Below are 27,439 nucleotides of genomic sequence, written 5' to 3' on the forward strand. Positions count from 1 at the left end.
TAGGCTAATTAAAGTTATTTCCACCGTAAATTGTAAGAATGCAGGAAATGAAGTCTTTGATGGTCAAAATTTTCCTGGGGGAGGACAGCAAGACTCCCCCCACTATGATATGGCCCCCCACCCTGGCCCATACATATACAGTACAATACATTAGACTACACCACTGTTTCTAGCTACCTGGTACATTGTGTTTTCATAACGTGTTTTACCTGCTAGGCAGCAGCTTAGCCACATATATAAAACATAAACTAACGTCAGAGAACCTTTGCAAAAATATTTTAAATAGATTAAAATGGTCACACCTATGGTTAGATAGATTTGTTTCGATCCAGTGAAATACATGTCTGTTATGTCGGAGCATTTCGCTGCCTCCTCCTCCATAACTTTCATCCTTTTGAGTCTGACCATCTCAGCGCCACCTTTCCCTTTCTTCTTTTTTGGCTTTCCATCATTAGACTCACACTTGAGTGCTGGGTAGATTTGTGTCTGACTTGATCCCGACTTGCTCTGACGTCACACACGTGGGCAACGATAACCTCACGAGATCAAGGCGGCCGGAGGTTTGAGACCCAGGCAGCGCAGTTGCTTTTCACCGACTGCAAGAGCCAGGCGGACCCAGGGGCATGCTGGGAAACGCTGCCCTCTCTGATCTGACAGCTGATTGGTTCAGAAACAACTCAACATGTCTTTAAACTCTCTTTTATTTTGAACTGGAGGGATTTTAACTGCTATTTGTCTGATTTAAAGGCTTATTCTGTACAGAACACCTGTTGTGTGGCTGATAGTTACGTTGAGGGACTAAATCCACTCACTGATCCCCCTGTATCTCTGAAAATCCTAGACATGGTTGGGACCTGCACTCCGTCAGTGCTTTCTGATCAGCCTGTTAGTATTGAAATAAGAAGCTGCTGCTGCCTGCTGTCCGGGTTGAGCAGAGGCTGCACAGTTTGACCAGCGGGTAGCAGACAGGCCCACCAGGCCACCGGATGGTGCTGTTAAGAACTTGCGATGTATAACTATAATCAGACCGGCCCTCGAAGCCTCGAAACACTACCGGCCCACCGGGAAAGAGTCCCGACTCTCTCCCGATTGCCACTCCACTGTATTTAATCAGAAAATGATGCAGAAAAAGCAGTATTACGGTTACGAGTATTTCTTTCTGTGACATTGTAGGATTTACAATCACTCTCGAACGCATCATCTGGGTGCCGGGTTTTGACTGAAGTTACAGTAACTAGAGGGTCAAAGGTTATATGACGCCACTAACAGGCGACTACAGGAAACATGCTGTGTCAGAAATAAAATAAGAGATTTCTCTGAGTTTGACATTTGGTGGAAACATTTGGGATAGTGTAACTGCAACAAAATATATAACACACCGGTACAGTCGTTTTTAGACATTTAGACTTTAGACATAATGCAGAAATGTTACATATTGGACCTTAAAGCCATTCATTTGACAATACATCAAGCAAAACATTTATTTAATTTAATATAATTCCATCTCCTTCATGGTATTTTGATTAAATGTCATGTTTCTGTTCTTGCATGGTACATGTTTTAACCTCCTGTTGTCTTTGGGTCAAATTTGACCCATTTTCAAAATGTTTCTATATCAGAAATTTGGGTTTCTTTCAATCAAATTGGCAAAAATTAACATTTAACACTCTTCTCAAGTAAAATGAAGGATCAGTTCACTACTTTCATTGAATTTGGGGTGTTTTATTCCATTTTACAGCATATTTCTGCTTTGTAAACTAAAAAATTAGGTTTAGTGTGCATGAATTACAAGAATAAGTGTAAAACTGGTTGTATGAGTTGGTTAGTAGTGGGAAAAAAGCATCAAATGTAAAAGTGACAACAAATTTTGAAAAAAGGGTAAAATAAATTCTTTTTTTTAAAACATTGAAAAAACAACAACTTGGAAAAAGAAAATAATAAGTGGAAAAAACTTCAACAAAAAGTGCCGGAAGCTTAGGGAAACATTTTTTTTTTGAAGAAAGTGTCAACATTTCTTTTGCTGGGAGGACAACCCAAGGGTTAATCATGGTCATCCCACAACACGGTACGAACAATATATGTAACATAGAATATAACGTAGCTTAACAACAAAATTACATGCCAATGTTTTCTTATGTAAGCGAATGAGGCGTGGTTTAGCTAAGCTGGACAGAGGTTTCAGATGTCAGGACAATAATGAGCCTGACTTCTGGACTCCAATGTCTACTAACCTCCAAAAATGTGGCCTATTCTTAGCAGCATTTACTGGCAGACGCTCTTCGTGTCTGGCACTTGGCCATTGTACTTCTCATAATGGACAGGAAGGCACTGGTTTACAATCCGATCACAAGCCACAATAACAAAATTATTGTTATGCTCTAGTTTTTTAACTTTGCAATTGTTGTCAACCTCAACATCATAAATTGGTATGGTTTGGTCACTGAGGCATAAGTTGTCTTTATGATTTAACAGTGCGTGGCCATGGCCTTGACAGATCTGCACAACAGCTCCCTGATCCCTGGGCTCGAAGAAGGACTGCTTAGGTCTGCTGCAGAGTCCCCTGGTCATTATGTAGCTGTATAATGAGATGACATTGATAAAGTCAGACCTCGTTTTATGACACTCTGAAACATGTAAATAGAGTAAATAAAATCATGTTCCTCTACCTACTGCTCCTAAATGCACAATGGCATTTACATTTTTCAACACGTCAAAGGAAAACAACCAATCAGAGCCGAGGAGTCTCTAAAGTCGTGTCTTTTTTTGGTTTTGGTTTGGTTTATTTATGGATATAGAAAGACAACAAGGGGGGGATCCAAGGGATAACATGTAATAGCGAGAAACACTTTTTTCCAACATGGTCCCTGATGTAAGAGAACAGGACATACATCACATGCAAACACATACAGTCCTAAGGTTAAAACAATAGAAATAAAAAACTACACATCAAAAAAAACAAATCAATAAATTACCCTGTCCCCGGTCTAGATTTTATTTTCTATTTTATTCCATAAGTAGGCCCTAACTTTGTATCTAAAATGTGTCAATGAGAGCTTGTGAACTGCAGTCAAACAGTCAAACTAATGCTGATCAACACATTTTAGTGGAGGCTGCTGTTTGGCTGGAAAGTGAAAAAAGTTTACTCAGCGGTGCTCGGTTTTGGCAGTTTTGACTGTTTTGACTTCAGTATGGCAGCCGCGTCACAAACTTTTTAATTTACAGCAAAAACGTGTTCCTGAAAACATTTGAGGTGAAAAAGTTCGCCTCTGATTGGTTGTTTCCCTCAAGGCATTAGGAGCACCAGGAAGAGGGTTAACAGATCATGTGTCTCATGGACAACTGTCAGCACATAAAACCACTTTCCGACCAGAGGGATTTTTGCAGTTCCTACAACATAACGTTCCTATAAACCTTTTTTTCTCTTGTTCTGACTGGACTAATTTGGGGATTTTTAAGTTCCTCTGGGTGCAGTTCCTGTAACTCTTTCAGCTCCTACTTCAGGACAGGGTCTTTCCGCTGTTCCACATAGTGGTGGTTAGATGGCTGTGATTATAATAACAAAAGGTCAGTCCCTATGGCCACTGGGCCAGTGGGAATGCAAATAGAAAAAACGTTTTTTGGGGAGAGTAGTTAGTAGCTCTGTTTAGAAGTGGACTGTTATGTTCCTGTAACTACTTGGTCGGAAAGAGGCTATAATAGTGACAGTATGAGCATGTTTGACAAAAAAAGTTTTTTTATTTATTTTTTAGGAAAGCTACCAACTGTAGCTTTAACCCTTTAACTCACCTTTCCCATTCATCGGTAGAGTCTCTGTTAAAGTACTGGTCTAAGATGTGTTTCTTAACAAAATTGTTAAACGCTTTGTTGTCAGAGGTAGGCAGACAAGGCATCTCGTTCCTAGAAACAGCAAACATGGAGGTGATCAGGTGAACAAGGTCCATCTCGTCTGGAGAGAAAGAGAAAGAATGAGACTTTTGTTGTTTAAAAACTCTCATTCAAAAATATAAATGCATCAGTAATTGGTGCTGGAGATATGAATGAACTTCCACAAAGTGCAAAATGAAAGTCTGGTAAATCAATCAGCATTGTCACACTGGCTTTAAATGTTTTAAGATGATAGCATTTTAATATTTCATAGACAGATGTTCTGGCTTATTGCCATATAACTTCATATTTAATTTCAGTAATCTAACATGTTTAAGGAAGGTTGCATTTCCAAAAAAAAAAACTCCAAATTGACATATAGATGCAAGTCTCTCTACCTAACTTATTTTAATTCAACAATTTTTTTTAATTATTTTGTTTGCCATTCATTTATTTACAGTGTGTGTTCCTCCACATATTTTCATCTGTATGTTGTATTTATTACTTTTATATTGTGTCACTATTTTCTGCAATGCTATTGTCTGGGAGGTTTCCTTTCTGAAGACTATTGAAGCATGAAGTCAGATATCTTCAGCAGCTCCACACATTTAAATGTAACCAGATCTAACCAGTCCCAGGCTAGAATCACTCATTAACATAAACACACTGATGTTAAACTGCAGTACAAACTTCTCTCATTTCTACAGTCAAAATGTCTCTTTTCTTTGTAACTTTGTCTTTACTAAGTTAGGTCATCTGGTTCAAACCATCAGATATCTTACCCATATACTGTTTCTTGGCAATGCTTTCAAACGTTAATCCTGCTGATATTATTCCTGCTATTAATCCTGTTGATACAAATCCTGCTGACATTGATTGTGCTGATGTCAGCTCCCGAGTTTTGACTTGATTTGCGTCACGTTTTGGTCTTTTCTTCAAGTCTTTCTCTGTAACATCTATAAGCTCTTTATGGAAGTCGTCTGGAAGATGATGATCAAACGGGTAAGCTGCGATGTCCAGCAGATGTTCACCTTCAAATAGTACAACAAGACAACATTAACATCATATTCAAATCAACCACTAAGACCATAAATATGAAGATGTAACTAATAACATTACCTATGTGTTGGAACTGGTCGTAGTTGAATGTTACACAGATAAACGTCTGAGCTTTAGTTGCTCCGCTGGATGGGTAGAAGTTATTTTGATCCCTTGTAAAAGGGAACTGTGGTGTGCTGTGTAAGAGCCAGACTCCTGTCTCGTCTTTTTCCATCATCACAAGTCCTGAAACATCAACAGATAGACACAGAACTATTGGCTGATGATTGTTTATAGTCCTAATATGTGACTTCCTGACTGTGTTTTAATATTTCACACTAACAGATAAAGTGAACTCTGTAATCTGATGGAGGGATCCTCCAGCTCCAGATGTTACTGAGATCTGTTGCTGCTCTTGTGTTTAGAGCACGAGCCACTCAGCTTTTTGATTTATTTCACTTGAAAGCGTCAGTAACTACGTTTACATCTTGAGTAACTACGATTAATGATTTAAGAAATATTAAAGACGCCCAAGCCTAGTTTACATGCACACATTCTGGTTATGCTTTAATTCAGGAAAAGACCAGTGGTGGAGGAAGTACTGAATCTCAGTAGTTAAGTAAAAGTACAAATAACCAGAGACATATTTACTTTAGTTAAAGTAGAAGTACCACAATGACAACTCTACTTAAGTAAAAGTAAAAAGTACCTGATTTTAAATGTACTTTAAGTATTAAAAGTAAAAGTACTTGCATAACGATTTATTCTCTTAATGTCTATATTCTAATAATTAAAAAAACAAACAGTATGGGCTGTGATATTTTTAATTAAGTTAGTTTTAGGTTAATGTAATTGTGCTTACCATCTGTGGCCCAATTTACATTCAGACTCACAATTCTGGTTATCTATCAGGATCAACTTTGCATTATTTCCCACGGGACAGTGAATGCTGCACACATTTATTATTAGTTTATTACATTTATTAGTATGTAGCTTGACAGCTGAGGAAGACCGGGAGTGTTTTTAAAGGTGCTCTAAGTGATGTGATGCATTTTTTAGGCTACAACATTTTTTGTCCAATACAGCAAACATCTCCTCCCTATCTGCTAGCTGCCTGTCCCCTGAACACACTGTAAAAAAACCCGGTCTCTGTAGACAGCCCAGGCTCCACAAACAGCAACAAAAACAAACTGTGCCAACCTGCACCACGAACCATAACAAACAGTGTTCCAGCCAGTAACCGACAAGAAGGAGCTGGTTGAGTCATGAATATGCATTGTAGAAGTAGCCTATGTGCTAACGCTGCTGCAGTGATGGCTCAAAAAGCTCCTTCTTGTCGGTTACTGGCTGGAACACTGTTTGTTATGGTTCGTGGTGCAGGTTGGCACAGTTTGTTTTTGTTGCTGTTTGTGGAGCCTGGGCTGTCTACAGAGACCGGGTTTTTTTACAGTGTGTTCAGGGGACAGGCAGCTAGCGGAAAAATGTTGTAGCCTAAAATACGCGTCAGTTCACTTAGAGCACCTTTAAGATAAATATACGGGTTGTATATCCAGCCCGGTCTCATGGCAGTACGTGAAATGGTCACATATTTTTAATCTATTGATTTGTGTTCACTGGGACGTTTTTGTCATTTAATTTGTGTTGGCCAGGACGAAATCTAAAGTAATGTATTTAAATGGGAAGCATATGTCGTGGTCACAGCACGTCTTCGGTAGCGAGTAGTATTAAATGCCGAAAATCCGCATAAGGAGATTGGTTGGGGTGGTGGATGGGTCAAACAATTCCGGACTTTCACACCAGAGAGTGGGGTTCACGTTTGCGTTTTGTTTCCCCGTTAACCTTCCCATTATTGTCGAAAATGTAACGAAAATGTAACGGAACGTTGTAGAAATGTAGTGGAGTAGAAAATACAGTAACAACGTAAAAGTCAAAAGTATGCACTATCAATTCTACTTAAGTAAAGTACAGATACATGAAAAATGTACTTAAGTACAGTAACGAAGTATTTGTTCTTCATAACATTCCACCACTAGAAAAGACAATATTCCTTTATTCTTCTGTAAGTTAAACGGAGGGGTGGATGGGTCAAACAACACAGGACATTCACCCAGGAGACCAGAGTTTATGTCCCACGTGTAACTGAAACGTACATTTTTAACCCAACTCATGATCTTTCCCTAACCCTAACTAAGTAGTTTAACCTGCACCCTGAAAGTGACCCAACGTGTTACCCAGAGCATCAGACCTCTCCGTTGATGGGACTACATTGGAATGAGTTGAAAGTCCCCTGTGTCTGACTGAGACGCTGAAGGAAACGTTGTGCGTCAGTGACTAACACCAAAGACCCAGGACCAAGAGCAGGGAGGGAAACTAAGTTTTTCTGACAGATCTCATTCAAATGATTTAAAGACAGAAGCTGGAGGAGTTGAACAAACAGGAGCCACAGATCATTGATGAGATAACAGAGATGTGATGTCATTACACATTGACAGATGTTGGTTGACTGTCGCTACAGACGTATTCACACTGAGCAGTCTCTGTCCTCTGTGATGAAAACCTGATGGAGGTTCAGAGAGATGTTTCCTGTGAGAGTGATGCTTTCTCTACTCACCTTTACTGTGGCCAAACTTAGAGCCAGGACCCGTTCCTATTGGAGGAGGTTGATCGCTGTAGGTGATGAATCCCAAGTTGTCTGTCTATAAATGATGCAGAATAAAGAGAAGAAACCTTATGATGTTTTAATTATTGGGATGTACGTGACATACGTGACGTGTACGTGAATCCAGAAAGAATGGTAGATTTGCTAGCCTCACCAGCCAAAAACATTTATTTAACATTCACTAGCCATTTGGATGGTGGACACAAAGTTAATGTTGAACCCTGTATACCAGCCCCTAATACTCTCTCAATGATAATGTCTCACTGAGTCTAAAAGGCTGCCTGGCTCCTGGTGGCCAGATGACTAAAGGTTGAGGGTGGGGCATGGTGTCATCTAGGCCTGGAAAACTCAATTCCTTTTAAGGATTCTGATCAGGGTTGTACGAGTCACTTGAGTCAGTATTGCTAAATCGCCAAGGAAACTCAGTCCTAGCCCATTCTCTCTAACCACTAACATAGTAGAAAGTTCTGTGGATTCACTCGGTGCAGACTCACTATTTCAGATCTGGTATTTTTGAGTCTGCCATGTTACCGGCTTTACTCGAGGAGAAACTATACTCTATACTATACTATACTATACTACAGATCCACTCATGACAACATAGCCAGTTGATTCGACTTACTCGAGGCTCATGAGTCCCATGGTCTACCGAGCTTGCAATGTTTCGCTGCTCGACCTAACTGCATTTTAATATACTACATTCATACACCAAACCTACAGTAGGCCTAGGCTATGTGCAGAACATTGTAAGTTAATTTTATAAGTGAAAGAATGGCTTTTGTTTTGGATTTGCTTTTCACCCTGACTCGAGGAAAGACTTCACTCACTCTACGTTGTCACCACTCATGACAACGTAGCCGGCTGATTCGTGCAACTGACTGACTGACTCAAGGACTCAAGTGCTCATGACTAATGAGTCCCATGGTCTGGAAGCTTGCAATGTTTCCGGCTTTTGACTCTGCAGTTCCTATAACCTGTTATAACTGTCTCTCTACTCACTCAGTCACTTGAGTTGACTTGTGGAGTTGGGGTTGCCTATGAAATTGTAAAAAAGTTGAAAAGCATTTGGCAGCTAAGATGGCTAGGACTAGTAGTAGCTAATGTTGCAAGAGGTTTGTGTGTGGTGCTGTTATCATTTTAGATTGAATTGTATTAGGACTCAACTGATCCGAGTTAATGATACTAGAGACTAGACTCATGCATTAATTTAAAGACACACAGACAAAGACAAACTTTAGACAAAAATTTGTGTCATCAAGATGTCTTGTATACTAAACAAGTAAAAAGTCTGTAAGTTGTGGCCGGGTTAGCTCAGTTGGTAGAGCAGGCGCACATATATAGAGTTGTACTGTTGCAGTTAACCTGCAGCCCTTTGCTGCATGTCATCAGAGCTGCCAACTTTTCCCCAAACCTTGGAGTGAGATTTGGTGGGGCGAATCCAAACTTTTTCTACGTACAAAGCAAATGTCTTTGGCTCATTCAGCATCATGACTGTCAGGGTTTAAATTGTGATTTGTTATGTGGTGGGGTTCTCCCTAGGGGGGTCCGGGGGTATACCCCCCCGGGATCTTTTTTGAAAATAAACCATTAAATTGCACTTTCTGGAGAGTTTTGTGCAAAGAAATGGAGAAATCGAGTGTTACATGATATGTGCAAAACTGCAAAATTTGCATTGTTGTAGTCTCAACAGGTATTAGGGCATTTAGCATTTACATTACTGTTAATCAGTCATCACTTGATGATACACATTGTATTACCTTGTTATGATATAAGAAGTGATCCATACAATGTTCCAAACATAATGTGCTACATGAAGAGAGAGCAGCATATGACAGTGGCAACAGCTGAGAAGATTTGGGTCTGTGGTGACCAGGTCCACCTCACACAAACTTCCTTCTCCCATTCTCTCTCTTTACTACAACACACACACACACACACACACACACACACACACACACACACACACACACACACACACTCACTCACTCACTCACTCACTCACTCACTCACTCACTCACTCACACACACACACACACACATACACACACACACGCCTCAGTGTAGGGACCAGGGACCCAAAGTTAAATTAACATTGGTCTACCAAAGGGATCTACTAGGACCACTGAAATTCTAAAGAATGAGAACCACTGATTTACATACATGCTAATCCTTTAAAACTAAATAAATAGAAATAAACATGTTTTGGGTACCAGGGGGGCTGGTGGCCAAAGACCAAATCTCATTAGATTAGGCAGTGAGGGAAAATCATTCTTCAAACAAGGCCTCTCCCCACCAAAAGGTCCAGCAGAAACTAGACTGAAAAATACCACCAGCAAGACAAAAGACACAGCATGGCTCATTTTGTGCATGTGTTATAGCCTTTCTCAAACTTGTTTTGTGCCAAGGCCCTGTAATGTTTGGCCCTTGTCCTCTGTGCCCCACTTAATGTAATTCTTTTGGAAAAAGAAAGACTATTTTTTTCATTGTATGAAACATTTAATGTATTATTTACAGTTACATTTAGAGATGCACAGAGGTGAGCTGGCACAAACATCTGGACCAGTCACAGCTGCATGGCCTGGCAACCAAATGGCATCGGTTTTGTTTCCAGATTTCTACATCAATTAATGCTGGAAACAATTGAAAATATATAAAAAAAATAAGGCCCTCAGGCATTATGTATTACTTCAACTATTCTCTAGTCTAGTAGATCAACTTTTTATATTTTAACGTCATGTCTGCTGAGTCAATAATTTACTCTTCCCTCCTCTTTTGCGTCTTTTTCTGGGGAAGTAAATCTATTTAAATGTGCATGTGGCAATTATTCATGTGAATCATACATTAAGTCATTTTAATTAATTTATAAACCCCTGGACTTCAATAGCTCAGATGTGTTACATCAGATTTCTGCTCATGTTTACAACTTTGTGCACATTCAAAATATAACTCCTCTCATCTGTGTTCTCCGAGATTTGGAGAGTTATAATATAGTCTTTTGTGCATGTTGTTGCTCTGCTGATATGGTATGGAGCTAAATCGGGGCCAAATGTTTTGTTCATTTGAAAAAAATATATATAGTTGAAAAACTAAAGCTTGAAATTGAAAATTTAAGTTTTGGTCAAAACTTGGAAAAAATAAAACCATGTATTCAAACTAAAAATAAGTGTACCAATTTTTCTTTCAGTTTGAATAAAATATAGATTCAATTCTGGAATTATTTTGAATAAATTATAAATTTTCCATTTCCATCTTTTCTTACTTCCAGCAGGGGACCCCAATATTTCCCGAGTTTCCCAGGCCAGGTTGGAGATATAATCCCTCCACCTAGTCCTGGGTCTTCCCGAGGCCTCCTCCCAGCTTTGGAACATAGGGAGGCGCCCAGGGGCATCCTTACCAGATTCAACTGGAGCTCCTCACGGATGACTGAGCTTTCACCTATTCTAAGGGAGACGCCAGCCACCCTCCTGAGGAAACCCATTTTTCCCTGGATTCGTTTTTTTCATGACCCAGCCTTCATGACCATAGGTGAGGGTAGGAACGAAAACGACCCGGTAAGAGCTTTGCCTTCTGGCTTTTTTTTTTTTTGCAATACCGGTTCAAATTCTTTTCCCGCTCCATTGTCCCTTTCTTGAACTCCTTCTTTTTTCATTTTTCACTTTTATATTTGTTTTTTCCACATTTCATGTTTTCAGATTCAAAACTTATTTTTTTTTTTTACAGCTTTTTCGGTTTCAAACTTTTTTTTTTTCAGACTTTCAGATCATTTTTTTTCGGTTTGAGACTTTTGGCCCTGATTTTGCGTAGGGGGGCGTGGTTTCAACTCAGAGGGGCGTGGCATTATGGTGACAGCCTATCAAAGAAGGCAGAAGACTCCTCAGTCATGTTGCCTTCAGGAAATGGTGTTACTGTGAGAACTATGACTGAATGCTTTCTATCCATGTGATTTTTACTTAACAAACTGATGCCAGTGACAAAGTTCCATTTAAAAATTGTTTTGGACAACACATGGTACCAATTACACTATAAGAGCAATAAACTGTGCCAGATTGTGCAGTTCGGCAGGAAAAATGACTTCTCCCCTTCCATGTATGACTTATAGCACCACAGTATTCACTGGCACCAGCCCACAGGTAAGACATGTGAAAGATATTAGCCTTTGTGAATAGATACTTTGCGACGTTATCCCTCAGTGGCATTTTTTTTTTGTGATTAACACAAAGGGAAAATAGGTGGACAGCTGGGAAAAGCTGGCAATCAAGCATCGCTAGCACTAAAGTTAGCATTAACTAACGTTAGCTTCACACTAGCTGGTGTTTTTAAACTAATTTCAGTGTCCAGCTCAAGTTTTTTTTTTACTTTAACTTGGTCTTTGTTAACCTCGGTTTGTCAGAATGACCATAACTTGACAGTGGCTGCAGTGAAGAAGGTCTCTTTTTATAAAGTAGACAAATAAAACTTTACATTAATGCTCTGGCCTGATAAATTACGTTTTACACTATAACGTTACATGTAACAGCATGACAGTTATGCCTTACAAAATATGCCAAGTGGGCAAACTTTGAAGGCTTCTACCACAGCCTAACTTAAGTATCAGAATACACTAACTTGTCTTTTTGTATTTGTATGTCTTACTGTCTGTTTTCTGGACCGTGTGTGTCCGTAATAAAAGCTTTGACTGATTGATTGATTGATTGATTAACAAAGCGGACCAGGACAAGTTATGTTGTTTAAACTAACCATGAAAAGGTAACACTAGCAATGTTAGTTATCTATAAGTTTTTACATTTATAATATTGTACGGCTGCAGGCAGCCACTGTCGAGTTATGGTCATTCTGACAAACAGAGCTTAACAAAGACCACTACACGTTAAAGTCAAAAAACTTGAGCTGGACACTAAAATTGGTGTAAAAACACCAGCTAGTGTGAAGCTGACGTTAGTTAATGCTAACTTTTGTGCTAGCGATGCTTCATTTCCAGCGGTCCACCTATTTTCCCTTTATGTGTTAATGACAAAAAAATGCCACTGCGGGGATAATAACCCAAAGTATCTATTCAAAAAGGCTAATATCTTTCACATGTCTTACCTGTGGGCTGTGCCAGCATGTTGCTTTGGCGGAGCGGACGCTATGCTGACTGCCAAGTGAATACTGTGGTGCTACATTCAAAGTCATACATGGAAGTGGGAGAAGTCATTGTTCCTGCCGAACTGCACAATCTGGCACAGTTTATTGCTCTTATAGTGTAATTGGTACCATGTGTTGTCCAATACAATTTTTTAAATGGAACTTTGTCACTGGCATCAGTTTGTTAAGTAAAAATCACATGTATATATTGGATAGAAAGCATTCAGTCATAGTTTTCACAGTAACACCATTTCCTGAAGGCAACATGACAGAGGAGTCTTCTGCCTTCTTTGTTAGGCTGTCACCATAATGCCACGCCCCTCTGAGTTGAAGCCACGCCCCCACGCAAAATCAGGGCCAAAAGTCTGAAAAAAAAAAAAATGATCTGAAAGTGAAAAACAGATCTGAAAAAAAAAAAAGATTTGAAACGAAAAAAAAAAGATTTGAAGCCGAAAAAAAATAAGTTTTGAATCTGAAAACCTGAAATGTGGAACTGAAAACAAATATAAAAGTGAAAAATGAAAATTTATAATTTATTCAAAATAATTCCAGAATTTAATCTAAATTTTATTCAAACTGAAAGAAAAATTGGTACACTTATTTTTAGTTTGAATACATGGTTTTATTTTTTCCAAGTTTTGACCAAAACTTAATTTTTCAATTTCAAGCTTTATTTTTTCAACTATATATATTTTTTTCAAATGAACAAAACATTTGGCCCTGATTTAGCTCCATACAAAGCATACCTGAAGCCGGGGGAATGCGCCTGGGATGGCTCGTGAAGAAATGTTCTCACATTTGCGACATTTCAAAAAAAAAAAAAACCCTCTCCCGTCTCTGAAAGGATAACTAGTCGATCACGAGCGGCTCGACAGGTAGCTCTATAGATAAACATAAACTCATCTTTCAGGCATTTGACCGACCGTATTGTGATATTTTCTTCCCATTATGGCCACGCCAAGACCCGCCCTTCAGTAGCATTTACACACTACTATTGGCCAGGCGTCTATGCTTACATGTACAGGGCCTAGCCCCCGACCAATCCCCTAACCCTAACCTGAACCACTCGAGGTGAAATGCCTAATCCCAACCAATCGAGCTGCTTCATAGGGCGGGTCTTGGCGCGGCCATAGTGGGATTCGTAATTTTGCGACCGGGTTGACACCATGGTTGACACTTCTTTCTTTTTTTTGACCGGGTTGACACTTCAGCGTGAGAAATTGGGAGTGTGGCGTGTGAGCGTGTGAAACCAATCAAATGCGTGTGTCTCACGGCCAATGCGTGATAGTTGGCAGCTCTGTGTCATTCACCCTCTCTCTCCCCTTTCAGGTCTTAAATGCCTAAATTGCCAGAAAATATTAATAATAAAAAAGTTAAACTACAGCTGCATTTTGTACACATTAAGCAGCTTATGTTAGTGGAATGTGGATAAATCAGAAAGTTATAGTACTATGTTTGCGAGTGCCTTAGCTTGCTAACAGCTAACTTGTCCTCTCTGGTAGACAAAGGATGCTAAAATCATCGTTTGACATGCTTAAATTGCGTGTTTTTTAGATAGCTACTACCGGCACTTTGTGCTGTTATTTTTCGCCGCTGGTGAGGGCGGGACTTAAATGCGCTCTCTCTCCATGGAAGGATGGAAGTGGGCCATAGTGGGATGTGATTGGCCAGTGTTCAATCATGTGATCTCTCTCCTCTCTGTGGGCTGTTCTGTCAACAACCAAGGATATGATTGGCCAGTGTTCATATGAAAGACACACAAGTGGGCCAATCATGTGATCTCTCTTCTCTTAATGGGCTGATCCATAAAATAAGTTTTCGACCGGAGTACAGCCACAGCCCATTCAGCCCACATAAATAGACCGGTCGACCGGGAAATCTCCCGGTACTCCTGATGGCCAATCCCTGCCTGCAAGGTACCAAATCTACCGCTGCAGATTCATTATTCAATTACATATTTAATCAGCTGTTGTGTGTTGAACAGTTTCAACAGAGCACATTGAGATATTTGAGGAAAGATAGTTAATGCTTTATAATTAGTACAGACCATAATATCTATCCATCAGTTAGTCATGGTTTCATTTTTATCAAAATAGAAACAGAGCTGCAGTTTAAACATTAGTCTCACCGTTGGATTGGTAAATATGGGCCGCAGGGTGTTTGCCAGGACACCGTCAGGATGGTCGATGAGCTTATTGTGATCTTTAGAGGTCTCCATCTTCCTCCCAGCTGAATCAATGTAAAGATATTCCAAACCTGCGGGTGCCTTGTAGATGATGTACCTGATGATGATGATGATGATGAGTAGAGAAGAGAAACATCAATGTGCAGAGAGGACAGACACTCATCAGCAGAAAACAATAAATCTAGTCTCTCTCTAGGAGTCACTCCTCAAGAAAATGTTACCTTTTCAATTAAAAAATATGCAATTTCACATCATTTTGGACCATTATTATGTGTCTAAAATGTTGGAAAGGCTAGAGCAGATAATACATAAATAACACTCAAAAAGCTTGAAGTCAAAACTTCAGAAGTCCAACTACAACCATTAGATCTGAGAGAAGTAATTTAGTTAGTTTTGATGCTCACATTGATTTAACATTAACTTGGTTTGGCTTTCACTGCAACTACTGATTGATTTCATGGTGGATTAATGTGTGGATTATGTTCTGGATGAATGGATGAGTTGTTGTGTCTCTAAAATGTGGATCAGAGTTTCCCAAAGTCCAAGATGACGTCCTCAAATGTCTTGTTTTGTCCACAACTCAAAGATATTCAGTTTCCTGTCCCAGAGGAGAGAAGAAACTAGAAATTATTCACATTTAACAAGCTGACAAGTTTACCTGTTTTATCATAAAAATTACTCAAACTGATTAATGGATTATTTAAATAGTTGGAGATTCATTTAATAGTTGAGGACTAATCCATTCATATTTGCAGCTGGTGACCAATATGTACCTGTCAGCTTCTGTAATGTGAAGATTTTCTTTCCCTTACATAATGTTTAATTCATTTTATTTGGGCTTTGAACTGTTGCTCAGACAAAACAAGACATCTGAAGTCGTCACTTTGCATTGTGGGAAAAATCACTATTTCCTGATATTTTTAGACTAATTGATTCATTGTAAGAATAATCAACAGACTACAGCTGCAACTAAGATTTTAATTTCATTATCCATAATTTCATATAATTTCATACTCGTTTCCATTTTGCCTCATATCCACAAATCATTTGTTCTATAAAAGGTCCAGAAAAGTGAAAAATAATGTCATTTTGACATCAACTTGAATGACATAGGAAAGCTTTCTTTGCACACCTCTTTTGTCGGGCAGGTGTGTAGGATGTGATCAAAAGTAGGAGATCAGAAGCTCAGAAAAAGTCCCACACACTGGCCATTACGCAAGCAATCATTTATTTAGAGTACAACGTTTAAAGATGCGTAGTTTTTGAGTGTTGTCTCACCAGTCCACTTCTCCGTTGTTGTTGTCTCTGCAGGTCACTCTGCCATCAGCGCTCCAGCAGAGCAGACTGACCATCAGGAGAATCCTCCACATAACTCCCTAAAACACACAGTTACAGCAACAGTTACACCACCACATTCACTGGGCTTCAAGTTCACATCATCCTGTTAACTTAACTTTTTTCTACGAGCTACTTTTTTTGTTTTTAACCAGCAAGTGTGTGACTGCAATCAAAGAATAATACAAGATCTACAATACTCAAGCACTCTTATTGCATAAGGTAAAGTCTTCATAAAATTACTAACATTCTTTCTTTCTCTCTCATGAACACACACAGCAAAACATTCCTCCATCCAACACTGATCCCCAATCCTGGTTCAGTTCTGATCTTTCTCTGGTTCATCTTTCACCATGTCATACTTTATCAGATCATCAACAGGAGCTACACCAAAGAGAAGAAACCATTGTTTGGGCAGTGGCATTACAACTTAAAGTCCCTCTCGAGACACATTTTAAAGTATATAAACTACTCTTTTATAATCTTTTTTTACATGGCTTACCCACATAAAAAGTAGAATTAAAGTCTGAAATGGGCTGCAGGCATCAACCCTTTCTCCCTCATTGAGAAATTCTAGATCTGGTCCCGCCCTCCTTGCTCTTACTCACGCTTGGTTGAGACTGATTGGGTGACTACATTCTAGCGTCTCCCTCAGGTTGACTGGTAAAAGACCAGCGTGATCTAGATGACTAGAAACCTTGGAGATACACCCATGGCTCATCATGTTTCAGACTCACGGGTTCAGACAGGAGGACAGCGTTGCCCCGCGACGTGGCAACCTTGAAGTCTTTGGTAGACCATGGCTGTTTACTTGGTTTTATTCGAAGAAAACGATTAAAAAGAATATGTTTTGCTACCATGGGAGGGCATGGTGGGTTTAACATCAGGCATCATTTTAGGAAAACAAGGCTCATATACTTGAAGTGATTGGATTGTAACAGCTGCTGAAAACATCTGCATGAATGGAACAATCTTTTAACCATCTTTAAATGTAAACACACCAGTTTCTCTCATGTTTCACAATTTTTGGATTCTGAGTGAAAACATAATCTAAGAAAACAATTCTTAATTTAATTTGAGCTCTTTTTTATTTCAATGTTATTCTACCATAAGGTGTCAGGTCCAGCTCCCGCTCTTAGTTCATGTTTGTTTTGTTGTTTGTCTGTTTCAGGTCACTTGTCTCCCCCCTGTGTGATTAGCCTCCCTTCCCTAATGTGGGCCACCTGTGTGTCATTGTCTCCACCCACCTTACTGTATATATATTTACCTTGTTTCCCTTGTAATTTGCCAGATGGTTGCAGTACCTCGTGTCTCACTCTCCAGCAGTATTCCTAGTGTCTCTTCCTTGTGTTTTTGTAGGACCTCGTGCCTGCCTGTTTTTGCCTAATGTTTTTGTACCTTTGTACAATAAACTCCATTACCTTTTACATCTGCTTCGAGTCGTGCTTTTGGGTACACTGAGTCCCGTGACATAACGTATGAAAGAATCTCCGTTTAGTTTTTAAACTGTAAACCCGAATGCTAAAATTAGTTAAATTTAAAGTAGTCCATCCATCCATCCATCCATCTTCGTCCGCTTATCCGTACCGGGATGGGGAGCAGCTCCAGCAGGGGACCCCAAACTTCCCTTTCCCGAGCAACATTAACCAGCTCCGACTGGGGATCCCGAGGCTTTTCCCAGGCCAGGTTGGAGATATAATCCCTCCACCTAGTCCTGGGTCTTCCCCGAGGCCTCCTCCCAGCTGGACGTGCCTTAAGGCGCCCAGGGGCATCCTTACCAGATGCCCGAACCACCTCAACTGGCTCCTTTCGACGCAAAGGAGCAGCTCTACTCCGAGTTCCCTCACGGATGACTGAGCTATAAAACCCTATCTCTAAGGAGACGCCAGCCACCCTCCTGAGGAAACCCATTTCGCCGCTTTCAATGGATCTCGCTTTTTTCGGTCATGACCCAGCCTTCATGACCATAGGTGAGGGTAGGAACGAAACTGACCGGTAGATCGAGAGCTTTGCCTTCTGGCTCAGCTTATTTTTTCGTCACAACGGTGCGATAGATTGAATGCAATACCGCACCCGCTGCGCCTATTCTCCGACCAATCTCCCGCCTCCATTGTCCCCCATTTCAGGTGAACAAAACCCCAAGGTACTTGAACTCCTTCACTTGGGGTAAGGACTCATTCCTACCTGGAGAAGGCATTCCATCGGTTTCCTGCTGAGAACCATGGCCTCCGATTTAGAGGTGCTGATCCTCATCCCAACCGCTTGACACTCGGTTGCGAACCGATCCAGTGAGTGCTGAAGGTCGCAGGCCGATGATGCCATCAGGACCACATCATCTGCAAAGAGCAGCGATGAGATCCCCAGCCCACCAAACTGCAACCCCTCCCCACCCCGATTGACGCCTCGATATCCTGTCCATAAATATTACAAACAGGATTGGTGACAAAGTACAGCCCTGGCGGAGGCCAACCCTCACCTGAAACGAGTCCGACTTACTACCGAGAACCCGGACACAGCTCTCACTTTGGTCATACAGAGATTGGATGGCCCTGAGTAGAGACCCCCTCACCCCATACTCCTCTAGCACCTCCCACAGTATCTCCCGGGGACCCGGTCATACTTTTTCTCCAAATCCACAAAACACATGTAGACCGGGACCATACTCCCAGGCTCCCTCCAGGATCCTTGCGAGAGTGAAGAGCTGGTCCGTTGTTCCACGACCAGGACGGAATCCGCATTGTTCCTCCTCAACCCGAGGTTCGACTATCGGCCGAACCCTCCTTTCCAGCACCTTGGAGTAGACTTTACCAGGGAGGCTGAGAAGTGTGATACCCCTATAATTGGCACACACCCTCTGGTCCCCCCTTTTTAAAAAGAGGAACCACCACCCCAGTCTGCCACTCCTTTGGCACCGCCCCAGACTTCCACGCAATGTTGAAGAGGCGTGTCAACCAGACAACCCTCCACACCCAGAGCCTTGAGCATTTCTGGACGGATCTCATCAATCCCGGGGCTTTGCCACTGTGTAGTTGTTTGACTACATCAGTGACTTCCGCCTGGGAAATCGACGACAATCCCCCGTTATCCTCCAGCTCTGCCTCTAACATAGAGGGCGATTAAGTCGGATTCAGGAGTTCCTCAAAGTGCTCCCTCCACCGCCCTATTACCTCCTCAGTGGAGGTCAACAGTGTCCCATCCTTACTGTACACAGCTTGGATGGTTCCCCGCTTCCTCCTGAGGTGGCGAACAGTTTTCCAGAAACACTTTGGTGCCGACCGAAAGTCCTTTCCATGTCTTCTCCAAACTTCTCCCACACCCGCTGCTTTGCCTCTTTCACGGCAGAGGCTGCAGCCCTTCGGGCCCCTATCGGTACCCTGCCTGTCCTCCGGAGTCCTCCGAGATAACATATCCCGGAAGGACTCCTTCTTCAGTCGGACGGCTTCCCTGACCACTGGTGTCCACCACGGTGTTCGTGGGTTACCGCCCCTTGAGGCACCTAAGATCCTAAGACCACAGCTCCTTGCAGCTTCAGCAATGGAAACTTTGAACATTGTCCACCGGGTTCAATGCCCCCAGCCTCCACAGGGATGCACGAAAAGCTCCGCCCGGAGGTGTGAGTTGAAAGTCTGTCGGACAGGGGCCTCCTCCAGACGTTTCCCAATTTACCCGCACTACACGTTTGGGCTTACCAGGTCTGTCCAGAGTCTTCCCCACCCCCTGACCCAACTCACCACCAGATGGTGATCGGTTGACAGCTCTGCCCCTCTCTTCACCCGAGTGTCCAAAACATACGGCCTCAGATCAGATGAAACAATTATGAAATCGATCATTGACCTTCGGCCTAGGGTGCTCTGGTACCAGGTACACTTATGAGCATCCCTATGTTCGAACATGGTGTTGTTATAGACAATCCATGACTAGCACAGAAGTCCAACAACAAACAACCACTCTGGTTTAGATCAGGGAGGCCGTTCCTCCCAATCACGCCCTCCAGGTGTCTCCATCATTGATTTGCGTTGAAGTCCCCAGCATAACAATGGAGTCCCCACTGGAGCCCCATGCAGGACTCCAGTCAAGGTCTCCAAGAAGGCCGAATACTCCGAACTCCTGTTTGGTGCATATGCAAATTTAAAGTAGTTTTTATCTTATTCTATTCAGAATGTACCAGATGCATTAAAGGCATTTTATATACTGTATAATTTTTGTAAAAGACGAGTGCCTTGGCTTTTTCCTTGATGTCTAGTGGATTTGCTCAAATTAGTTAATTGGAATAAGTACCGACAACTTAAAATTTGTTTTGAAATTCTACTTACTTAAAACTTTTGCAGATTAAATAACCACTACTACTACATTACTTAAAACTCTATAGTTTTAACATTATTTATATCCTATAAAATACAATATATACAGTACAGGCCAAAAGTTTGGACACACCTTCTCATTCAATGTGTTTCCTTTTTATTTTCATGACTATTTACATTGTAGATTCTCACTGAAGGCATCAAAACTATGAATGAACACATATGGAATTATGTACTTAACAAAAAGTGTGAAATAACTGAAAACATGTCTTATATTTTAGATTCTTCAAAGTAGCCACCCTTTGCTTTTTTATTAATAAGGGAAATAATTCCACTAATGAACCCTGACAAAGCACACCTGTGAAATAAACCATTTCAGGTGACTACCTCATGAAGCTCATTGAGAGAACATCAAGGGTTTGCAGAGTTATCAAAAAAAGCAAAGGGTGGCTACTTTGAGGAATCTAAAATATAAGACAGGTTTTCAGTTATTTCACACTTTTTTGTTAAGTACATAATTCCATATGTGTTCATTCATAGTTTTGATGCCTTCAGTGAGAATCTACAATGTAAATAGTCATGAAAATAAAGAAACACATTGAATGAGAAGGTGTGTCCAAACTTTTGGCCTGTACTGTACGTACAGTATATGTACAGTATATAGTTATGTCAAACACATTTTCCTCACGCATTTAAATCTGGTGCATCTCCTGACATCTCATTATAAAATCAGAGGTGTCTGTATGTGAAAACTTCTCTCTAGATTCCATCTTTAGAAACATCAGTCCTTTTAAATGCTCGACCAACAACACGACAACACTGGACCGACTGGAGGGTCCAGCACAGTTAGAGGTGTTAAACATTTCACATTATGGTCATTTATCAAACACTTTACTACTTTTTCTTTTCTAGGAAAACCTTTGAAAGGTCAGTTGATGTAACAAACAGGAAGACAGACTGATTCAGCAGAAAAACATCCAACCTGTGATCCATACCTGTGTTTTAAAGTCCTGGTCAACCCAGAAAGAGGTCCAGAGAAATGGATCTGAAGTTCCTGAAGCTGTTGACACACAGAAAATAATAAATCATATAAATGTAAAGTGGTACGTTCAGTTATTAGTTATGTCAAATACATTTTAAAACACATTCATATGAATATACTGAATATCCTATATGTTCTGCTAATATACTAATATATATGTTACTGCTACTACATTGCACATATCTGTACATGTTGATCATACATTGTTCATATTACATAGCTATATTTATTCAGCTCTTATAAGGTAACTGCTAATACATTGCACATATTTATATTTAATTTATATTACTCTAAACCAGCTTCTGTAAACCAACTGTATACTACTGTCTACACTGCACTATATTTACTGACCTGTCTATACTTGTATATCACATTGCAGTTTTCTGCTCTTTTTGCACTTCTAGTTGGGTGCAAACTGCATTTCGTTGTCTTTGTTCTTGTACTCTGCACAATGACAATAAAGTTGAATCTAATCTAATCTAATTTCCTCATGTATTTATGTCAGTATGTATTACCTCCTGATAGTATCCTTTTAAAGTATTTCCAGTATCAAAGTGTTCTTACCTGTGATGGTCTGTGATGCTGGGGAGGCAGCGAGCAGGTCTTATATCTGTAGAGAGGGAGGATGGTCAGTGGTCACATGATTTCACAGAAACAGTTTGACTTCAAAATAAATAAACTAAAAACAGGAGGTGAAGAGAGGACAGTAGGTGGTCACGTGATTTCACAGAAACAGTTTGAGCTTAAATAAGTAAATAAACAGGAGGGTAAGAGAGGACACTCGGTGGTCACGTGATTTCACAGAAACATTTTTTATTTTTTTATTCTTTATTGTATAATAGTGATACAAACAATCAATTTACAATGTATTTGTACATTTTTCAAAAAAAGTGTTGACAGCTTTGAGGTGGAGACAATATATACAACAAAACATAACAAATAAAAAAAAATAAAGATACCGGAGGTCTTTTTAGTCAAGCAGGGAATGTAAGTCCAACAAATAAAAGAGTCTCTTGGTGTTTTCCTTTATCATGCATTGAAGAGATGTAGCAAAAATCTTGCTCATTTTTCCAACCGTTGATGTGGGTTTGACCTTTAAATACTTACACCTGTGAATACAATGTTTACAATGTTCAATCAAGTTATTCATCATCTTATCCTGTAAAAATATTCCAGCTTTAACTGATAATTTAATGGGTTCAGCATTATACCTTTAGATTGAAGCCAGCAATGAAAGTGACCTGCAGAGACAATAACAAAGGAGTAGTGGAATGGTGACTACAACGATTGACGATATTTTTCACTTTTCTGGACCTTCAGAACGTCGCTTTCCAGGCAGCTAACCCTAACCTTAACCCTAAACATAACCATTGCCACGCTGCCTGGAAGGCGACGTTGGGGGCTTAAAACACCAAAACACGTTCTTCCCCACTATAGTCTCGGAGAATATATCTTCTCACTCTGACGCTGGCCACAGCTGTATGGCTGAGATGGGATCAAAGTCTTCAATGTCAGGGCTGGATTGTGAGCAGGTCAGATAGTGTGTCTGACCTCAGACCTGACCTCCAGTCACTCTTCACTTGTTTCATCAAATTGAAACCCCGTTCACAGTGTGCTGTGGAGGCTGGAACACACAGTAATACATCGACAAGCTGAAGGAAATCAGGCCACTGGCCTCCCAGTCTCTGATTTATCTCTGGCCAGATCAGCTGGTCCATGTTCGGATGCTGCTGGTACAATCTGCTCTTGAGGAATGTCCACTGGTCTGTAATCAGATCCAAATCGGCCCCAGAGGAGGCCAATAGTGGACCAAAGTGCTTTATAAGACACTCCACATATGCATCTCCAAAATCTGCAGACACACACAAGGAAAACTTAAGGTTGCACAAACAGTAAAAGGTTTCAACTTCAAGATGTAAAATACATATGATGTTAAATGTGCTTGATAATAACCTTCACATGTATCTGCATCAGGCCAGCTCGTGATATCCACCAGTTTGGAAGCATGTAGTACTCCAGAGCTGAAGTCACAAAATTGTGTTGCCATACTGCAGCAAAATGTGTCTATCAGCTTGTGCTTTGTGGAGTTCACATGAGCCAGGGAGAGGTTATCTCTGGGTGCTGCCAAGGTAGCACCCTCAAAGGTGTCTGCTGGATTTTCTAGGCATGCCCTAAGCCTGGGTCCAGGTCTTATAATTGAACACAACAAAGCACAATGTTATTATACATATATAGTATGTTAGTATACGTACGCACACACACACACACGCACACACACACACACACACACACACACACACACACACACACACCTGTTCTTGTATTTAGTTAAGACAGCCTGTGTGGCTATCAGGCTGGTCTGAACCTCTGCCACTGTTAGAGATGGATGCAGACATTGCTGAGGTGCTCATGTGCTATCAGGCTGGTCTGAACCTCTGCCACTGTTAGAGATGGATGCAGACATTGCTGAGGTGCTCGTGCATAAAGCAGCTGAACATCACTACACCTGGATCTGTTGCTGTTTGGTCAAAATTGCGTGCCTTGCTTCTCTGCACAGGATTCACCCCCTCCGAATCTGGTGACTGGATCTTACACATACATTTGCACATTTGAATCAATTACGTTCAACAACTCAATTATTGATTATTAGTACCATTATGTTGAGTTGTTAACTTTAGTCAACTAATTTAAACTAAAATGATCATTAGCCTTGCCTTAGCCTATACTACTGTACCTGCTCAAAAGGCTGGATTAGGCCCCTACAGCCTCTGAGGAAGTGGTCCAGCGCCCTGAAGAGATGAGCAAGCCACCTGGTACCTCCTACTCTAGTTGGGAGGAGTGGAGTTCATTCCGAACACCTTGAAGCTGTTTTTCAAGTCTGCTCTGTTGAGTGGACTCTTGTGATAGAACACAGAGGGAAGACAAGAAGTCATCCAACTTTGTGCACTGGGGGCAACTCTTCACTGCATCCTTAAATGTCAGCTCCAGCCTATGGGCTATGCAATGGACACCCAGGATAGAGGACTTGTCGCCACATAATCTGCTGACCACTCCACTGCTGGACCCTGTCATCACTGCTGCTCCATCTGTTGCACAAGCAACCAGTTTCTCCTGCCAACTCTCATCACCCTCACACCTGTCTCATCATACTTATGATGGCTGCTGTGATGTTCTCTGCATTTGGCTTTGGTGTACAGAAGCTCTTCCTCCAACACTGCACTGTCAGTTGATCCATCTGACATAATTGCCAGATACTTTTGAATGATCAATCTTATGTTTAAGCCTCAGCTATGTAGTGCATGAAAACCCTAGCCTGCTTCTTGTTCTGATAAGTTTTCCTTATCACCAGTCTTTTCTGTGGAGTTAGAATGAGAACTGTGACTTTGATAACATTGACCTCCATTACAAATATGTAATTCATTTTATCCATTTAACAATATGAGTTATGCTGCACTATTTCCTCGCGGCTGCTAAAACTAGCTATCTAGGCATCACAAAACACAACTTCAAGCTAGTAATTCACTTACTTGCACATCCAAACGTAGTCCCGAAAAGGTCTGCCCTTTCTGCCGATCGCATGGACATTTCAGGAATAGAATTCTCATTTGGTCCAACTGCGCCGATTGCATAGAGCAGATAGCCTTTATTACCACACTCTGTTCCTGGGGTCCCGTCTTCGCCAGCTGTATATATACTTGATATGAAAGTTGTGGTCTTTTATTGCCTCTAATTTAAGGTTAGTTGTTCCTCTAACGAACGAATTGTTTGCACAGTCCATGGACTGGTCGCCAGGAAGGTAGACTAACCATTCCCTCGTTTTCCCATCGTCATCAATGCGCCACTTGTTCGAAAAGTACCTTCTCTTTTTCTTTACTTCACCCTCAACAGTTTGTACGTTCAGAGCTACTGCTGACTCCGCGGCGGGCCTCTTAACACTGGGGATGTGTCGTCACATGTTTTTAACAGATTATTTTCTTTTTGTCTGTACCTCAGCTCAGCTATACGTGTCATAGCCTGGTCCTACCAGACTCTCATACATTTCAGGTACGTAGGAGGGCGGAGCCAGGCTATATGTGTCATAGACTAGTGCTGAAAACCAATCAAATGCGACAGCAACAGCATTCTTTGACAAAATCTCGAATCCGTTACAAGGAATGTTTTAAATAGTAACAAATAAAAATATATTTTACAATCCACCTGCCTCTGTGGCTGGTATACAAGGCAAAGTCAACCGCCACTTAGAAAAAGTACCCGCCCCTGGCTGGTGGCAGGTGCTAATTTCCCACCCTGGTTGTCTCAGATGAGATCAGGACCACAGTGGTTGACCATGTGTGACATGTGGTTGACATTGTTAATGTCCCTGGACAGCATGGAGGGAATAGCAACATGTGCGCAGCCGTTAGGCAGCAAGATGTCCTCCATCACCATGCCAACCTTGGTCCCTACAACACCGCCCTTCTCATCACATTCCTGGACACGCTACATGGCGTCCTCATTCCAGCCGAGCAGAGGGACGGCATGGCGATGGAAGGTGTATGACCGCCATCCCCTCGCATGCATGCCTCTTCTCCAGGTAATGGACGATGTATGAGCTGAAGTTGATGCGTGGGCTTTCAGGGGATTCTGTCCCCGCTGTTAATCCAGGGAGAACATGGCTTGTGATGAACTACATCAGATGTAGATGAGGTGCTGTGGGGGATGCAGCCTGCATATGTTTTTGTCTTCTTGTGTTTAGAGTTTTGAAAGAATAGTCACCTTCCTTTGTATTTTTTGTACAATAAAACCTTTATCTGACTGCATGTAGTCCTGGTGTTCTCCTCTTGGATATGAGTGGAACATGCAAAACACAAGTGTTCAAAAATACTGCGTTTTGGATATAAATGGCAATGTTTTTGTTACTGTATTGCATTTGTGTGTTTGTTCATTTATATTTGAGTAGGTATACATTACTGTGACAATCTTTGTGTGTTTAAAAAAATAGATATATTTCACCTTTATTTTTACAGGCAAGTCATTAAGAACATGTTCTTATTTACAATGGTGGCCTGTGTTGAGCACATCAGTGTGCCGTTGGTTGGTAGACAGATCTATTCATTTTGTGTGTGTGTGTGTGTGTGTGTGTGTGTGTGTGTGTGTGTGTGTAATTTTAATGCAAAAAAACATTTTGGAAAGAGATGTAACAGTTTTGAAGACAGTGTTGTTTTAGGGACTTGTAGAGTTTACCATTTTGGCTTCTGGGTTTTTATTTGGTAAAATGTCAAACAAACACTGGTTTAGTATTCCCCTGGTTATCTCTACAAAAACGTGTTTCATTCGGAGATCTCAGTTTTTGGTTAATTATATTTTTTATTTTCTTTGTGGGGTTTTTGATATTTATTTTGTGGTTTGTAAGAGCCCAGATAACCCTTGGGTTGGTGGATTTTGTTGCCTCTCTTGATGGAGCTTTGAAAGAGCACCTTGACAGCACCACTGTATTTAAGGGAACGTAAAAAACTATACAGAACGAGCTCTGTTACAAGAGAAAAAATAATCAACGAAGTCCAGACAAGTGAAGTGAAGACAGTTTAGTCTCATCTTTATTATTTACTTATTTTTAACCTTTATTTATTTAACCAGGTAGGCTGTTGAGAACACGTTTTCATTTGCAACGGTGACCTTGCCAAGAAAAGCGTAAGCGTGCAGGACAACATATAGTTTAACATTCAATAATATACAAGAATACAGAATACAAAAGGCTACATAAAGTGAATATTAAGTGGGCATTACAAAGCCGGTGGAAAGTGAGGTGTAAGTAAGACGATGGATATGCGAAAGTGATATGGTCATAACACAATATACATGAATAGACAGACAGACGTGCGTTGAAGGCAGTTAATGGGATAAGGGTTTAG

The 27,439-nt window shown here is 40.9% G+C and overlaps 3 protein-coding genes across 5 annotated transcripts in view; 1 reads left to right on the top strand and 2 right to left on the bottom strand.

The window, feature by feature from the left end:
• The window catches only part of LOC114570782 (uncharacterized), a 645,073-nt gene that overhangs the window by 452,170 nt on the left and 165,464 nt on the right, over positions 1-27,439 (top strand). The window lies entirely within an intron of this gene.
• LOC114570791 (deoxyribonuclease-2-alpha) lies at positions 1,708-22,168 on the bottom strand. Its single transcript, XM_028601358.1, has 9 exons — positions 22,113-22,168; positions 21,502-21,566; positions 16,149-16,246; positions 14,814-14,967; positions 7,514-7,598; positions 4,984-5,148; positions 4,647-4,895; positions 3,787-3,946; positions 1,708-2,575 (listed from the first exon to the last, which is right to left on the bottom strand). The coding sequence occupies exons 3-9, from the start codon at positions 16,238-16,240 to the stop codon at positions 2,263-2,265; spliced, it is 1,218 nt and encodes a 405-aa protein (XP_028457159.1). The 5' UTR covers positions 16,241-16,246; positions 21,502-21,566; positions 22,113-22,168; the 3' UTR covers positions 1,708-2,262.
• Positions 22,450-25,557, bottom strand: LOC114570800 (zinc finger protein 862-like). Of its 2 annotated transcripts, none has more exons than XM_028601374.1 (3): positions 25,076-25,557; positions 23,502-23,737; positions 22,450-23,400 (listed from the first exon to the last, which is right to left on the bottom strand). In XM_028601374.1, the coding sequence occupies exons 1-3, from the start codon at positions 25,081-25,083 to the stop codon at positions 23,060-23,062; spliced, it is 585 nt and encodes a 194-aa protein (XP_028457175.1). In that variant the 5' UTR covers positions 25,084-25,557; the 3' UTR covers positions 22,450-23,059. The 2 variants fall into 2 exon arrangements, 1 of the variants encoding a protein (XP_028457175.1); XR_003694579.1 differs by lacking the exons at positions 22,450-23,400; positions 23,502-23,737 and adding exons at positions 23,980-24,136; positions 24,283-24,903.

The sequence above is a fragment of the Perca flavescens genome, chromosome 16 (genome assembly GCF_004354835.1).
Source record: "Perca flavescens isolate YP-PL-M2 chromosome 16, PFLA_1.0, whole genome shotgun sequence".
Lineage (NCBI taxonomy): Eukaryota > Metazoa > Chordata > Actinopteri > Perciformes > Percidae > Perca > Perca flavescens.

Bases quoted from the DNA above. Each gene is read 5' to 3' on its own strand.
- LOC114570791 (XM_028601358.1), bottom strand. From the start codon at position 16,240: ATGTGGAGGATTCTCCTGATGGTCAGTCTGCTCTGCTGGAGCGCTGAT. The intron at 14,968-16,148 runs GTGAGACAACAC...CATCATCATCAG, and splicing joins AACAACGGAGAAGTGGACTG to GTACATCATCTACAAGGCAC. The intron at 4,896-4,983 runs GTAATGTTATTA...TACTATTTGAAG, and splicing joins CGACCAGTTCCAACACATAG to GTGAACATCTGCTGGACATC.
- LOC114570800 (XM_028601374.1), bottom strand. The intron at 23,401-23,501 runs GTTATTATCAAG...GTGTGTCTGCAG, and splicing joins TGATGCAGATACATGTGAAG to ATTTTGGAGATGCATATGTG.